This window comes from Populus trichocarpa, chromosome 4, assembly GCF_000002775.5.
Source record: "Populus trichocarpa isolate Nisqually-1 chromosome 4, P.trichocarpa_v4.1, whole genome shotgun sequence".
NCBI classification, from domain to species: Eukaryota; Viridiplantae; Streptophyta; class Magnoliopsida; order Malpighiales; family Salicaceae; genus Populus; species Populus trichocarpa.
Window position 1 is genome coordinate 22,756,412 of NC_037288.2, and position 17,654 is coordinate 22,774,065.

General features: G+C 34.0%; 2 protein-coding genes across 6 annotated transcripts in view; both read left to right on the forward strand.

Moving 5' to 3' along the window:
- LOC18098308 (DExH-box ATP-dependent RNA helicase DExH7, chloroplastic) overlaps positions 1 to 9,144 on the forward strand; it is a 28,431-nt gene extending 19,287 nt beyond the window's left edge. For 3 of the 5 annotated variants that reach the window (XM_024599260.2, XM_024599263.2, XM_006384961.3), the window contains 9 exons: positions 1,343 to 1,441; positions 1,555 to 1,695; positions 2,455 to 2,525; positions 3,433 to 3,502; positions 3,781 to 3,873; positions 5,780 to 5,992; positions 6,695 to 6,787; positions 7,684 to 7,806; positions 8,873 to 9,144. In XM_024599260.2, the coding sequence (XP_024455028.1) occupies positions 1,343 to 1,441; positions 1,555 to 1,695; positions 2,455 to 2,525; positions 3,433 to 3,502; positions 3,781 to 3,873; positions 5,780 to 5,992; positions 6,695 to 6,787; positions 7,684 to 7,806; positions 8,873 to 8,950 (981 nt within the window). In that variant the 3' untranslated portion in view covers positions 8,951 to 9,144. Of the gene's footprint in view, positions 1 to 1,342; positions 1,442 to 1,554; positions 1,696 to 2,454; positions 2,526 to 3,432; positions 3,503 to 3,780; positions 3,874 to 5,779; positions 6,021 to 6,694; positions 6,788 to 7,683; positions 7,807 to 8,872 lie in introns of those variants that run through there. The other 2 variants (XM_024599261.2, XM_024599262.2) reach the window with 2 other exon arrangements.
- Positions 9,145 to 11,963: 2,819 nt separating this feature from the next.
- On the forward strand, positions 11,964 to 15,379 carry LOC18098309 (uncharacterized protein At5g49945). The gene is made up of 3 exons (XM_006384962.3): positions 11,964 to 13,032; positions 14,598 to 14,801; positions 14,890 to 15,379. The coding sequence occupies exons 1-3, from the start codon at positions 12,052 to 12,054 to the stop codon at positions 15,118 to 15,120; spliced, it is 1,416 nt and encodes a 471-aa protein (XP_006385024.1). The 5' UTR covers positions 11,964 to 12,051; the 3' UTR covers positions 15,121 to 15,379.
- The last annotated feature ends 2,275 nt before the right edge of the window (positions 15,380 to 17,654 follow it).

Below are 17,654 nucleotides of genomic sequence, written 5' to 3' on the forward strand. Positions count from 1 at the left end.
ACCAGAGACGAATTCAGGGGGTGCCCCCCCACCCCCCAAGTTTGAATTTTATTTAGAACCACTCTTGAACTCGTACAATTTTTAAAGGGAATTTCATGGAATGCAAAACCCACCCCTGACTCCCCCCCCCCCCCCAAAAAAAAAAAAAAGGTGCTAATAAGATTTATGATGCATACGTATTATACTGGTTAATGTTTGCCCCCTAGCCTTTCAGTTATTTCTCCTCCTGTATTTAAAGTATGTTTATTTGTCATTTCTTATCCTGAGAACTCATTTTTATTAGATATTATTTTGGTTGCATTTTTACCCCCACGATCCATTTTTCAAGAACTTGTTTTGTTGTGGAGCATTTTATCTAGTACTTGGGGATATATTGATTTGAAGTAGCAAGAGAGTGTAGGCTTAATATAAGCAAATATGATCTGTTGAGGCATGAGGTTGAATGTCTTAATGTCAGGGCTGATTTTTGAAGACGAGTAGAATAGAAGGTGCAGCCGGGGGAAAGAGAGAAAACATGCTTTTAGTCAAAAGCCAAACCTTTTAGATTGGATGATGAAAGATAAGAAGTTACAGCCTTTGAACTGTTTCCTTTCCAAGATAGACCTGGGAATTCCAGACAATAAACTACCTTAAAACTGCCAAATAACATCTATTGGGAGGAATTTAGAAATTATTCTTTTGATCTAATCATAGAAGTGCACAAAACTCATAGCATAAAGGCCTATCCTGAAACTGATATTTTCACACAAAATATGCCTTAATTTATAAAACCACTCAAGTATATTATCCATTAGATATTTTGATATCAGACCAAAGGGCCACTCAAAATGAAGATATAAAGTTGCGAAGACTGCTATTTCATGGAAGTATTTTTGAATTTCTTCAGTGGCTTTGACAAAGCCTTTATGACCTAAATTTTTTGGTATGTACGTGTATTTCCTATGTCTTAAAATGGATGTCGTGTTTAGTGTATTGATATGCAACTGTCAGTATCAATTCAATAGTGGATCTTTGTGTTTGTAAATTCTTTGGTTCAGTTTGCTACCTGTATATGTATTATGATTCCAATCGATATCTGATTTCAATAAGCTCTTTATCTTGGTTTATGCTTGTAACATGGCAGCCTGTCCTTCAGGCCTCTTCTAGTGTAACATTCTTAAACAATTTGTTTTTTTAGCTGGTGTAGGCTAGTACTAGTCAGTTGGATTATATTTTACCCCATGCTATTTATATTCTTTAGTGCATAGGAAGGGATGTTAGAGAACATACTGTTCCTGATGTTTTAACTCTCTTCCCAGTCAGATTCTTTAGAATACTCTTTAACTGTTTTCTCTAACTGCAGATGCTGCTTTATGGTGCAATATTTGGTTGCTTATCACCTATTCTGTCAATTTCTGCATTCCTGAGTTACAAGTCACCTTTTGTGTACCCAAAAGATGAGGTCTGTGTTCAAATGCAGCAACAAGCTTTTATCGTTTCGTACTGCTATAAAATCAAGAGTTGCATTTTGGACTTCTTTTCTAATTTGGTCAATTGTAATTTTATAACTTCCAGAAGCAAAATGTTGAAAGGGCAAAGCTTGCACTGTTAGCTGACAAGATAGATGGCTCAAATGATTCAAATTATAATGACAGGCTTTCTGACCACCTCTTAATGATGGTTGCATACAAAAAATGGGAGAAGATTTTGAGCGAGGTTAGTCAGGGTTTGCTTTACCTTATTAAGTAGTTGTCCTCTACATTAATAGTAATTGACATCTGGTGTAGGTGTGCAATCAAATGGTTGTTTTGTGCTTTGAAATGTGCTGTAAGCATTGCATAATGGAACTGACTTACATTGGTTTGAAGAAAGCTAGGGGTTTATATAAGAAATCATTAAAACCATGTGATTTTCAGTTTTTCCAGCAACCTATTCCTTGGGTTTTGGGACTTTTATGTGGCACATATGTGTAATAAATTTGGGCTTTGAATTGGATTTTTCTCAACTAAAGAATGACCTGTGATGCTTAAAAGTGCCTTGATATGATATTTTAAAAAACCCTGCCTGGACATGGATGGAAATTCTCATTCATTAAATAGTCTGGAAAATTGGTAATTTAACAGTGTTTCCATGCTGTTATCATTTACTGAGTTGTTCTTTGCATGTAATTATCTGATGCATGTGCAGTGCATTAATTTGGAAAATAGAAAAGCTTTTGTTTTGGTCAAACAGACTACTATAGTAGTCCAAGTCTGGTAGCAAAATAATGCATCCCCAGAGGATACGGATAGCGGTATTTGTATTGTCATGTGTTTAGCTAATCAACATCATCACTTGATGAGATAATACTGCTGACTTTTTTGGCCTGTGTTAAAATATAATTCATGGTGATGATTCATCGATAATTCTTTTATAAGATGTGTAGTGTCAAAGTAAATACTTTATCTACTAACATTTTAAAGTTCACACTTGCAGAGGGGATTTAAAGCTGCACAGCAATTTTGTGCTACTTATTTTTTGAGCAGTTCAGTTATGCACATGATAAGGTTTATTTTCTCTTCTTTTGGTCTTTTATATTTCATAAATATATTTCGAATGCCAATATGAGTGTTTTATGCCTTTTACCTTTATGTAGTGTGACAAGCAAGATAATCTCAACCCCCCCCCCCCCCCCTCTCATCTGGTGAATGGTTCCTTGTGGGATCTTGCTTTGTGTCATTGGTCCTTTTCTCTTATTTAAAACTTGAATATGCATCTTGATAAGCTTTATAAATTAACTGATATTCATTCTTCATCAAGATCCGAAAATTTTATTTTAATTTAATTTTTTGAATCAAGAAAAAATATTTTAGTGGTAAAGATGAGCAAAAGTACAGTGAGGAGAATCAGACATCATTTGGATGAGGAAACTGCAACATATCAAAACCAAAGTTCCCCTTCTGGTCCTCTTAATGTTTAAGACAAGCCTTGTAATGACATTTAAAGTGGAATACTAAGGAAAAAAGAAAAACATGATTCTATTCATTAGTTGGAGATGAGTCTTGAAATTTTCGAACCGTTTGTTGAAATGCACAAAATCCCACCTAGATGGCATATGCTACTCTACCCTCATAATGACAAATATTTGGAGATAACTCCACCTGAAGCAAATAAATAGTTAGTTAATTGAGAATTTTAAACTTAAAGGGTACTATGATTTTCCACATGAAATTGGATGGGAAAAGAAGATGACAAGAAAATTAGCAGACCAAGATAGGGGATGGAACAACATGTTTTATCATAAAAAAGCTGCTGCAAAATGCGTTGGTGTTGGTATCCAGGAGCATATTCCTGCAACAACTTGGATGTTACAGAACACTATCAAAGAATAAGCAGACATTAGTCATATGAATATTTACTATCCTCAAAAAATCAGCAACTTATAAGAGTTTATTATATGTTGCTGAATGTCAGGGACATGAGGACACAGTTTGGAACACTGCTAGCAGACATTGGGCTTATCAGTATTCCAAAGAGTTATCAGGTAAGTTTTGTTCAGTTGATACATGCATGATTTCTATTCTTTTCTGTTGTGCTTCAGTAATAACCTTTAATAAATTGATTCTGATGAAGAACCCACACAAGCTTCACACTGATTAGTAAAAAAGAAAAAGAAAAAGAAAAGAAAAAGAAAAAGAAAGATTGAGGGATCATAATAGAGAAAAATTGAAATTGAGGGACTAACTTTTATGTCCTAGAGTAATGCTGTTCTTTCAAGCTTCATGTTAAAAAGGCTAGCAACACTTTGGTTTCTTGGCATAGGTTGGGAGAATGAAGAAAGAGAATCTTGATAGTTGGCTGTCTGAAAAATCACAACCATTCAACATGTATTCACATCATTCCTCACTTGTGAAGGTAGTACTAATATTATTTTTCCTTTTATCTCCTTTCATGTTTTCCATTTTACTGGGTAATTAATTGTTTCTGCAATTTTTTTTTCTGTAACACATCATACTTTCCACTAATGTGTTGCCTTGGGTCATACCAGAGGACAAGGTTTTGTCAATGCTGATGTCACATATAATGTTTCGATTTTATCATATATTTCCCTTTAACATTTTCTTCGCATTATGGAGGATTTATCAACAGTACAGTCCTTACCATTTGGGATTCCTTCACACCATGATATGGTATTTGATTATTGGCATCAGAAAGCTTCAAAAGTGCCACTTGAGATGCTCTATCTTATAAATTGGTAGCGGAACAATAATGTTCAAATCAGCTGCTTAAGTTTTTGTTGTTGTATGTGTTCTTAAAACCATCAGAACTATGTCATTATCGCAGGTGCAAATGAGCTGATCTACTCATAGCTTAGGTTGATGTGGACTCGCTCAAGGTTGTTCATTAAACTTGATGACTTAAGCTCAAGTGGCATAGAAACCTGACTAGAATACAAACAACCTGTGAACAAGCTTGCATTTAATAAACAAATTTCAGTTAATGAATTAATTAAGGCTTGAATAAGGAGAGTTTCTATATGGCTAGTCCTTCAAATGACCCCCAAAACTATAAGCTGTTTTGATCAACACCCTTGAACTGATTTTATTGGATTTCAATACTTGAACTATGGGATGTCTTGATTCGGACCCCCTTGTTTATTAAAGTCTTGTCCATAAAAACTGTTAAATAATATGCAGTTGTCCCATGTTTATTTACAAAACCATAAAAAAACATTAAAAACTCGAAATACCTAAACATGTTGGATGTTCTCTCTAGTTCTAAAGATTTCTTTTTATAAGAACATAATTTAAAAAATTTAGATTTGATGTTTTTTGTCTGTCAATTTTTTGCTGATTGTGAATTTGTGTTTTTCTCAAGAAACAGATGTGATTTCAGAATTGTAGTGGTGAATCACATGATTTTCACATGAAATGCAACTGGATTCTTTTTTATGGAATTTAACTACGAGGATCTCAATTAAAACACCTTGTGGCTTAATTTTTCTTAAAAAAAATTACTTTAGAGGGTGCCAATCAAACAGGCTCAGGGTTTTTTATATATAGAATAACTGTTTTTTTGTTATCAATCTTGTTTAATTTATCCAAGGCAAGACAAATATGTGTTAGATGATATTTTCTTAGGTTCATATTATGTATTTTAATCTTTTTATACATGGTCTATAATTTGATAATAAGCCTAGTTTAGGTCATAAATCATCTTTTAGCAATAGTAAATTTGTCCAAAGCTTAAGCCAAGTAAAATTTGAATGAGTGGAGCTCGTGCTGCTTGAATTAGCTTTGGCATAGACATAAACTGACTAAATTTAGACGAGCAAGAGTCAAGTAAAACATGATGTTTCATTTTGTTTTGTTATTTGAATGATTACGCTTCTATTTCTTTAACACATACAGATACATATTTATGTATTTGTTGTTTCCTATAGATGTTCCTGGAAATATAATATTGTATTTTGTTTCGATATTATTATAATGCAAAAGCATGATTTTATATCCAAGTCTATGGCAGAAGGGATATAATGATTGAAATCTTTTGCATTACATGCATTTTTTCTTAGTGAACTTCAGTGCTTATTCCAGGAGTTCTAGATTCTGTTTTTCTGTATCTTTCTAGGCAGCTGCTTAAAGTTCTTATTATGATGGAAATCAAGGAAACATAATTTTTTTTTCCTGTTCCTTACATTATTTGTGTGATTTCTTCATTTTGTAAAACCTTAATTAGAGCTCAAAATAACATCAAAGATCATTCTAAATTTTGCAGTATTTGTTATGGTTTTAGATAAATTCTCAAGACATTTTGGCAGGCAATTTTATGTGCAGGTTTATACCCCAATGTTGCTGCAACCGAACTAGGAATTACTGCAGCAACTCTCAATGGCCTAAAACAGTCCAGCAGGCCTGGAAAAAAGGATCATCCAATATGGTACGATGGAAGAAGAGAGGTTCACATACACCCTTCTTCGGTCAACTGTAACATGAAAGCATTTCCGCACCCATTTCTTGTGTTCCTTGAAAAGGTTTTCAAACCCTTGACCCTGAAGCTTGGTATATTTTACTTTGATACCAGTATTTCTCTTCTGATTATTTCTGAATAGAGGTGTTTGGTCATATCCGTATAATATTTCACTTTTGTGAATATATACTTCAGTTAGTGGCTTGTTTATGCTGCTGTTCTTTTCAACCTAGCGTCTAAGCTTCCCCACTGCTTGGGTGGATGAGCCAATATGTACGTAGAAAATGAGATGGACTGTTAGACAGGTTTGAAGGAAGGTTGTTGAATAGTTTCCCTACCAGTTGCTGCAAAAATAACCATCCTGTGGTTTTAGGCAGTCATCAAATAAATTCATTGTAAGGTATTGGATGTGAGATCAAATCCGTTGTACCAGGCATTGATACTCTTTACGGCTATTTAGTTAATTTTCTATTATTCATAGGAGATACGACATGTTGGGATTTAACAAATAACAAACTCTCCTTCAAGAATAGTGGTTCAAACTTTTTTGAAACTAGATAGTTCTGTTACTTGACAAAGCAGTGGCAGGATGTAGTTTTCAGCGGGGCATTGGGATATCAGTTAGTTTGCTTTTGCAAATGTCAGGTTATCTGTATCTTGAGCTGTTGTATTATTAAAAAAACCATGTTTTCAGCAATGGTGAAATAGAAGCTGGATGATTTACATAAATTAGGCTTAGAATAAGTTGGAATTTTTTGTTTTTCAGGTTGAGACCAACAAAGTATTTCTGCGAGATACTACTATTATATCTCCCTTCTCTATCTTGCTCTTTGGTGGCGAAATTAACATTCAACACCAGGTCTGTTCTCTGTCAGTACACAAATAATTTAGATTGTTGTAGATGCATTAATCAGTGTTTAAATAGCTGCTCCTCACCCATCAAGATGTGTGCATTAGCAATTTAGGTGCAACTGAGTTGAGTGAATCTTATGGTTTCCCCCTATTATATGCTTCTCCTATTTTCTTCCGTTACATGCATGGCAGAAGATTATTATTCTGTATATACTAAACTGTTGGACTGATTGGATTAAATTGTCTTCTAATATTGACTTTCTATCAAGTATAAACAGTATTTAATGATTTTTGGTGGTCTGTTCATGTAATATCTGTTGGTCATGCTCGATAATGAGAGGCACTATTTTCTCTTGCTCTTTCACCTATTAATTTTGTGATTGTTATTCATTTTTGGCATGGTTTAAATCATGGTTTCTGTCATGTCGCCGTGTTGCTAGCCGGCACCTGTGTTACCTAACAGTTGCAGCTGCTTCATAAAACTAAAATAACTATGCATATAGACATTTCACACTGTTGAGACTGTAGACTGGTGAAGGTACACAGCAGAAATGAGTCATTTTTACAGTATTTTTTAAAGAAAGAAAAAAGACAATTGCGTTATTTCCTTAAATATAATGTTTCTGATGTAAGTTATAATTGTTGTCTGCATATTAGCTGTCACAGATGCTCCTGATGCAAATGCTAATACAACCCTTAAAAAACCGTTAGGCAATGGATATCATGTAAAACTATTTCTTTTTTGGTCCAGATAAATGAAATAGCATGATATTCGGTGGTGCTGTAAGCTACATATGATGGCTTATTTGCTTTTGATATTCTTCCTTCTTGATTGATCCTTGTTTTCTGTAATGCTTTTGATATTCTTCCTTCTTGATTGACCTTTGTTTTCTGTAATTTTAGACTGGTCTTCTCACGATAGATGGATGGCTAAAGCTGAAAGCTTCAGCCCAATATGCTGTCTTATTTAAAGAACTCCGATCAACACTTCATGCTCTATTGAAGGAGCTGATTCGAAAGCCAGAGGTATCTTTCATGCATTGTTAAGTTTGTCATATAATCTCCAAATGGCATATTTTAGAATGCTGATGGTGTTTAACTTGGTAAATGGACTACCATATGCTAAACATGTTAATGTTCTTCATCTTATGGGCATTGAGGGATTGCTTAATGAGTGTGAGGTCGGTGACATACATGCAATGCATTGCTTTTGTTTCTGGGTGGCGAACATGCATCCTGCCCACAATTGTTGAATGGTTTGTCTCAGTGGAGCTATCCTGCTCATAAACTGGCTTTGTGCACACTATTATTAGCATGATGATTTTGCTTTGGGGATAATATATTTGAGGTCAGTTACTAGAAAGCTTTTAAAACAACGTCTTCCAACTGAAGAAACGCTCAGGATTGCTTGGTTACTGAAAACTCGAAGTATTAAGTTTAGGAAACTAAAAAATCAAACTGGTTGGTTGCTTCTCAGTAACTGCCAGCTTTTTCCTTGAAATAATTGTCGTATGTATCCTATCAATTGCAGTAACATATGCATAATACTAGTTCATCATCCTTTTGGCTGCCTAGCTGGAGAGAGCTAGGCTGCAAGTCAGTAACCAATGTTTTTTAGCCATTGTAGATTAGCGGGCCAGTATTTTTACAGAAGCACAGAAAAACAGAAGTTCATCAAAATGCTGCAAGGGTGGTACAACCTAGTGAGTACCAAGTATACTAGGAGGAGATACGTGAAGCACCAAAAAATATAGAAAGAAAGGAAGAAAAATCAAAGAATTTTAGAAGAAAGTAGAAATACAAAGTATATTTTTGGAATAATAGAAGTCAATTGATCATAATATCTCCATGCTTCACCAGAATATAGCAATTATTTCCTAAGAATGTGGCATGCCAAGCCTTTAGTCTTACTTTGTGCCATCTGCATGCTATCGTTCTATATGTAATTTTGTTAGTAAGCTGCTTTGTTCCCTCACTTGCTTGCATGCACGCTGCAATCACTCTTGTCTTGACAAACTGCCGAGTCTTTTAACTCTTTTCTGTACGGCTACCGTGTATCGACATCTGATCATGAATAATTGTTGTCTGGCAGAATGCAACTCTTGTGGATAATGAGGTCGTCAAATCCATGATTCAGCTGTTGTTAGATGAAGACAAACCCCAAACATGAAGTCGTGAGCATCTTTAGCTAGCTGTCGTACTATAAATCATTTGACATTGAAGAAAAAATTTGCTGCTTTATTTTATATAGATCAAATTTTGGCATATAAAACATGTAGATTCATTTTTTTTTTTAAAAAAGAAACTAAACATAATAAAAAACAAGATACGAACACGGAAATAAAAAACTCATCTTATTAGGCATCGTTTGGGAACGCGGTTTGTTCTCAAAAAATTCAATTTGTTTTTTCTTTTTTTGCTAAAAATTAATTTTTTTTATATGTTTTGGATTGTTTTGATTCGCTGATCTCAAAAATAATTTTTTTAAAATAAAATAAAATATCATTTTGATGCATTTCAGCACAAAAAATACTTTGAAAAACAACTGTAACCACACTCTTAAACAGATATTTATAATAAATGTGTTTTTATTTACGAATTTGATTTTATTTTCCTAGATTAGAATTTTTAACTTGATTAGCATTTTATTATTCACTAATTTTAATGGTAAATGAATTTTATTGGTTAGGTAAGTTTTAATTAGGTATCACGTTTCTACGTGGGGATTTTAAGTGGAATGTCTGTTTATGTTTGTTGGATTCAAACTTAATTTATAAAATCAGAGATTTTCTCTTAGTTTTCGCCCTCCATCTCAACTTCTGAGTTTCATCGGGTAACACACATTGAGGATGGTGGATTGGACTAGTCTCCCTCAAGACATCTTAGCTTTTATATCACAAAAGTTAGAGATCCTAGGCGATTATATTGTTTTTGGAGCAGTGAGCAAATCATGGCAATCTACAATATTGAGAAAGGCCAATCATCTCCTCCGGCATTCCCGTGGCTTATGCTTTCAGAGAAGAGAAAAGTAGAGTCCAAAACAACGTTGTCTTTTTAGCTTATCATCCTACAAGGTTTACAAGTTGGTTTTGCCTGAAGCACGAGGGAAAAAATGTTTAGGAGCAGGTTTCGGATGGTTGCTAGCCTTTGGAAAGTGATTTGAAAATTAACCTCCTGCACCCCTTCTCAAGTTATCAAATCTCTTTTCCTCCTCAAAACACCTTTCCCGATCCCTTCGAAGATGTTGATCCACCCTGAATCTTCCTCAATTTTGCTTGCTGAGGGCTGTGCTATCCTCAAATCCTCGGAAACATCATGATGAACACGATCAAGATTGTATTGTCATGGCCATAAACGGAAGATATCACAAGCTGGCCTTTGCTAGATTGGGTGCAAGAGATGGACTAACGTTGAAGTTCCCTCCTTGGTTTATGAAGACATCGCTTGCTATAAGAATCAATTTTATGCGGTGGATTGCCATGGACTAGTAGTTCGTTGTGACCTTGATAATGTAGCTGTAGCTGTAGCTGGGGGGTCCTCCTAGAGCCACACAGATTGCACCACCTCCTGGTGTGACATTAGATCATGTTCAGAAATATCTTGTAGAATCAATGGGAGACCTCTTGTTAGTTTCTCGTGTACGTGGTGGGCGTTTTTATGGGGAAAGGGGTCATAAGAGACGTTATTATACTGCTAGTTTCTCTGTTGTACATGATGGAGGAATTAGGCACTCTTCATAAGAGACGTTATTAATAAGCAAGAACTTCACGAAGCACATGTTCTAGTAAAGCTTATTGATGAGAACCTGTAAATTAATATACCTAAGTTTCAATTATAAAAAGATGGGAGTATAAAATCATTCTTAAAACCCTAAATAATAGCTTTTTATTGAAGTTGTTCTCTAATACTTGTCCAGACTTTTTGTAAAAACAAACCTTGGCACATAAAAGAAATTAAAGACAGAAAAGGAAAAGGAAAACAAAAAGGGGGGGGGGGGGGGGGTAAGAAAATACTTGGGGATAGTTGAGGTAGCTGTATTGGCATGGCAGCAATTGTGGCAGAAGCGGGGTTGGTACGTGCAGAAGCAATTATTCTGTAAAAAGCCAAAATCGAAAGATGTGTTGTGGAGTAGGATCTCCATTTATACATCTCAAAAGGTTACTTTTACACTCTCTTTTTCCCTACTTCAAGGCTCCCTACGGATCGAACCTAAATTTCTCCATAAACTATTAAAATCAAGTATAATAACTCTAATCATATCAAAGTTCATTTGTTCAGAAGAGAAACTAGGAAATAAAAAAATAAATTAATTAATTCATTAAAATTCATAATATTTTTGTATTTATTTTTCCTTAGATATATAAATTTTCTCGGTTGGTTTTTATATTGGTACATAGACAAATTGAGTTTTATCTCCTTTTTTACTGACCAAACTAAAGTTCTAGAAAATTCTCAATGGATAGAGAATTGTTGAATGACTAAGTGACTATACTCTATTTTTTTTTAAAAATCCTAAGTTATAAAAAAATTCGAAAGTTATAAAAAAAATCTAAAACTTAATGTTCATATATAATATTTCTTTATCTATTAATTTGCCGGTTTTTCAAATCTATATTAAGCTTGCAAAACATATTTTAAAGGTTTCGTAATTTTCTTAATTTTTTTTAATATTTTCTAAATGAAAAAGTATAATTCTTTTATATACAAGCACTTTTTTTTTTAGCAATGTAAAGGGCCAAGTTTATATATATATATATATAGTCTTATAAATTTAATTTTTATTATAAATCTAAAATAAAGATTTTTAAAGTTAACAATATGATTTTTCATTGATTATTTTTAATATAAATAAGATAAAATAAATATTTTATAATTAGATTATCACGAATAAAAAATATATGAAATAACCATTACAAATTAAGATTTTGAATTTTTATGAAGAATAGTTTTAATCTTAATGTGTTTTTTTTTTTATCTTTTTATAGAAAAATTCATCCTCTTTCAATAAATGAACATATTTTTCAATTTTTCACTGAAAAGAAAAGAAAAAGAAAAAAGAAAATGGTTTTCTAGTAATGAACAACCTTAGGGCTTCAATTGAGATAAGAATTTCTTTGGTGACTAAAACAAAACTATTTGTATAATTGGGTGACTTACCAAATTTTGATCTAAATTTATTCCCAGTCTCCCCACCAGCAATGACAGTGTCCTCACGCCCGTCTCCACCTCTCACCTCTCTCTAAAATTGAAAAACCCGAATAACCCATCACCATGACCCGACCCGTTTCCCTTCTCTACTTCCTCCCTCTCTTACTTCTCCTCCTCCTCTCTCTCTTCTACCATGTCCTCGCCGATTCCCACTTCGAAGGATTCGAAGCTGAAGAAGAAGACGACGTCGTCGAGGAAACAATAGATCCCAACGCTTTCAAACTACCCGATCTCCCTTTAACTCTGTCCGAGTCACCGCCCATATCAACTCCAACTCCGGATCCTAAAGAACCGGATCCGAAACCCTCCAAACCCTCTCCCCCACCTTCAACGACCAACTTCGAGTTCTGGGACGAAGACGAATTCGAAGGACTCCCTTCTCATCAACCCCACATCGAATCCGTGGTAATTACCGAGTCTGCCACTCCAGATGCCACCGTCCAAACGCCGGATCCAAAACCCTCCACCGTTTCGAAAAAGAAGCAGTCCTTCTTGGTGGAGATTGTGTGTGTGAGTTTTTTGATTATGTTTGTGATAAATTACTTCACTGGTAAAAGAGAGAATGAGAACTTGGCGTTATCTTGGGCGTCGAAATTTGCGACGAAAGATTCGATTTTTGAGAAGAATTTTAGTCTTTTAGGTGTGGGAGAAGGGGATGATTCCCCTTTATTGTTGAAAGAAGGGCAGAATGTGTTTAAATTCTATGCGAGTGGACGGAGGTATTGTCAAGGGTTGTTGGCGACAATGGAGTTGAAGAGTAGGCATGATTTGTTGTCCAGGATATATAATATGGTGGTCCCATGTAAGGATGAGATTAGTATTGAGGTTTATATGAATGATGATGCGATGGATCATGTGGTTTTTGCCTTGGCGAGGAAGAAGATGGCGAAAGCAATGCAGAAGGAATTGAGGGATTTGCAGAGGTTTGCTGGGAGTGTTGTGCAGCCGCCTAATGGGAGGAAATGGGTGGCTGAGGAGTTGGCTGTTGTTTCTGAGTCTAAGGAAGTTGCTGGGGATTTGATCACTGAGGCCGTGCTTGAGCAGGTTGGATTGTGTGTGATTTTTTGTTTTTGTTGGTTTGATATGATATTTGAGCATTGTGGTAGTGAACTAATTACTTGCATTGTTTTTTTTTTTTATTACTATTATTATTAATATTGAGAATGTGTTTATTGATGTTGTTGATGTGAGTTTTAGTTTTTGATAGAAGAACACTATGGCTTGTGTTTTGAAAGTTTGTATGTTTAAGCTATGAATGATCAGGTTAGAAACAGGGAGTTTGGTTGTCTTGAAAGAATTAGCTTGATTCAGTTTTGGGTATGAGGTTCTAGTTGCAGAGGCTACTTTTCATTTACTGCATTATTTTTGTAATTGTTTCCTTAAAGAGGAAGACCAAAGTGCTGTTTTTTAGGTTTTCTTTTTCTCGTTGCCTTTTAACGATTCTATGCTATTGGGTAACATAACCTTCATAAATTTTAGGTAGTGTTTGTCATTGTGGCAGAAGTTGTTTTTTAAAGTGTTTTTCTTTTGAAAATACATTAAAATAATTTTTTTATTATTTAAATTTTATTTTTGACATCAGCGAAATGATAAAAAAAACACCAAAAGAATTAATTTGAAGCAAAAAAATTGAAAAGCGTGGCTGGGCTGCACAAACAAACATGGTCTTAGTGATGTCATTAGCATAATTAGAATACAAATGCACTGAAAACTATTCTTTTTCTTTTCTGAAACTTGGTTTGGTGCTTGCTATGAGAGCTTGAACCTTAGTTGAGTGCCTGGAGTTACAACTCCAAACCACATGGCCAAGGAGCATTGGCTTCTACAAACTAAGATGCAATAGGAATACCAGCTGATGACATTATCTATTATGCTACACCCATGTCAGTGACCAAAACTGCTATTTTAAATCATGGCCTTCAGGTGCCTGTTTGGTTGCATTTTCCTCATGAGGAAACAGTGGCAATTCGTACTTTTCAATTTTTCACATGTTTCCAAATAAAAATACATTAATTTCCCTCATAATTTTTCTTGTTCTTGTCCATGGAAAAAATTGCTCCTTACGAAAAATGTCCAGCTTCAACACATGGTCCCACTAGGGTGTGTGGTGGAATTAGGGATTTTTATTACATGTTTGGGGAAGGACCGAGGAGATTATCTTTGTATTCTAATACAGAGAAGTCCCCCCCCCCCCCCCCCCAATAATAGCAATAAGATTAGATTGATATGGATGGGTGTAGTTGTGATTTACTTTAGACACTTCTAGGAACAATAAAATGATTATTCTTAGAACATACTCTCAATCTTTTCTTATGATAGTTGTGTAACCTTGTCCTTTTCCCCATTTTTAAGTTATATTGCTGGACTTGGATTGGTGTGGACACACACACACACAGGGAGTAAAAATGATTGCATGTATTGTTAGATTTATTCCCCAGTTTATAGAATATACCATGCTCATTTCATTAATCTGTTTCTTGGAATGTTTGTATTATGTCTGATTTCCTTATATGTGAAATTTGTCCTTGAATGTCTGACCTTAATTAAATTATTAGTGTGATGTTTGGTTATGTTCATTAAATTATTTCCTTGCTATTTAAAACGTGCAGGTTTTTGGTGAGAAATCATTTGAGAAACATGGCAAGGGCTTCATCTCAATGCATGTCTCTGATCAACTCCCTGGCACACAGAAGAAGATGCTATTGTTCAAATTTGCTCTTCCTGATGCCAAAAACATGGCTGACATGACCCGGCTGGTGGCTTTGGTACCCTATTACATTGATCTAGTTGGGCGCTACAAGCTGAGTTCACAGGTGAGTTGGATTTTGATTGTCTTCTATAATCTAATTTAACTTTCTATAAATTTAGATAGTTGTAAAACTGTGCTCTGCTGTACTGCAGGCTCGTTCTAAAACAGAGGCGGCCAGAGCGAAAGCTGCCCAAGAGGCATACAAAGAACTTCAAGGTGCAAGACAAGAAGCTTTACAGAAAAAGAAGGCAGAGAGGAAAAAGATGTTAGAGGAGGCCGAAGCAAAGCTCGGTGCAGAGGCAATTCGCAAGAAAGAAGAAAAGGAGCGTGCTCGTCAGATGAAGAAGGCAATGCCAAAAGTAAAGATGACCCGTGGTCACTAGCTCTCATATTTCCATCAGTGAGCAAAACCTCTTATTAATTCTTCCCAGTCTTGCGATAATTTTAGTTGTGTTTCCATGCCTTCCATAGGTTTTTGGACTTTGTGCTCTCACGCAGTGTACTTTAGTTGTTCCAGTTATATTTTAGCTAGCAGTCTACAACACTACCCATCTTTAAGGGTTTTGGATGTACCGAAATGCAACATTTTGGAAACATGAAATTTTTTTCTTCGATCACAGTAACCAAAACTTTATAGTGCAAGAGTTTTTCACTCTAATAATAGATATAATTTACTGCTGATTCCCATTATAAAATTATCTATTCATCCTTTAGTGGAAAAAAAAAAGAAGAAACCTTGAAAGTAGGGGTGTTTTGATTTTTTTCTCGGTTGAAGATTGGATGTTTAGGTTTTTTATATTTTTTTTGTATAATAAAAATATTTTTTTATCTTTCGGGTCAACAAAAATTTAAGGGTGTTTGGTATTGATGTTGAATTTGTTTTTGTTAATATTTGAATATTTTTTTGTTTTAAATTAATTTTTTTAAATATTTTTAGATTTGTTGATATAAAAAATAAAATTTTAAAAATAAATTTTAAAAAGTAAAAATATTATTTTAACATATTTTCAAATAAAAAATATTTTAAATTTTTTTATTATATTTTTAAATATTTTTTTAGAGCTGATGACCAAGATTAATATTTATTTATCCTATAAAAAAAGTTTTTTGGACAAGGTTTTGTTTTGGTTTTTTATTATTCATGTGTGGCTAGTTTTTGACCTTAGAAAAGATAAATTAAGTTTTGTATTTTAGGGTATTTTTATACTTTTATACAGGTTTTTTTGGATAATTACTTGGGTTATATGAGATGTTTTGGTATTTTCATTTTGCTTTTTTAATTTTTTAATTAAAAAAGCTAGTGGCACAGCAAGGAGAAGACGTCCATGCCATTCAGGCGGCGCGTGTGACATCACTTGGTGGTCTAACCTAACCTTCCATCATCTCTTTGGATGCATAGTTATGTCCTTTTTCATATGGTATGACGTGTGATGATCGTATGATGGTCGGATTATTATCAACATTCATTTTTTTTTTCCTTTCTCCTACGAGGTAAAGTTCATGATTATATATTTTTTTAATTTCAGTTCTAATTCCTTTTTTATTTATTTTATTCTTATTCTAGAAGGTTTTTTTATTTATTTAGTCATTCAATTATAATTTCTCATATGTTTTATTTTTTATTTTGGTCCTTATTCTTTTTATTTTTAATTTTTTTTCCTGTCCCATTTGTTAAAGTTTTTTTTACTTTTTATTTCATCATCCAATCAAAGTTTTTGTTGTTTTATTTTAAAAAAAAATTGACCCTTATTTTTTATTTATTTTTTCTTCTATTAAAAAATCCTTTTAATTCTATTAAAATTAAAAGGATTTTTTTTTAAATTATCACAGTAATTTATAAATTTTAGTATAATAATATAATTTAATTTTTTTTTAGTGAAATAACATATTTTTACATGTTTTGAAAACACAATATTTACTAAATACTAGTATTTCCAAACATAACAAAATAAGTATTACACTTGAGAAAAACAATAATTAAAACACAATAACTTAACATATCATGTTTAAAAACGTGACATGTGAGAAATAATTCGAAAAGAAGTGGGTATTCATCATTAAGTTGGTTGTAGGGGCAAGGCAAGACCTTTTCTTTTTACTATTAGTCTGTCTCGTATGTGTTTAAATCAACTAACCTACGTTATTAAAACTTACTTTTTTTTTATTAAACCACACCCATAAAAAAGCTACCCAAACAAACAATCACACTCTGTGAGTCTTCCCTATCACAGTTGTGTGCCGTACAAAAAATAATAATTTGTGGGGGACCTCCTGCTGGTTTGACTTTATGAAAGCATTTATGTATACCTTTTCCATTGAAAAACAACTCCTGCCTCCTTCCAGTGATCCCCACCCACCAGGCCATGAAACATGACGGCTATTAAAAGATATCACGCCGACGACTTTTGAAAGAACTGACATCATGGAGGCTATTAAGAGATATGATGCTGACGGCCTTTAAGAGAAACAGGCTTCTTTATACTCACTTTCTTAAGAAAACATGGAAGAAAAAAAGAGCAGACATTTATGAAGAAAAAGAAGCCATATCACAATATCAAATTATAGCTATTAAATTTACCTGGAGCAGGGTCTTATGACCATGTTTTAAACCTATACTAAACTCATAAACAAGGTAATATCTCTAGCATCATTTTCCAGTTATCCGATGACCGGCCTAAAATGAAAGACTAGAAACAAATGATGGCAAAACAGGAATCAGTGACCAAAATTGATAATTCATCCTGTGCTCTATATCTTTAAATCTTCAATGCAACACATCCATCTACTCACCCTGAAGCATGGTGAAGAACATTACCAGAACACACTCGGCTTAAACCTAACATATAAAATGAAGCTAACATTATCAGGCACAACTACACACTTCAGCATGCAGTGACGAGAAACTGAGATTCACGGA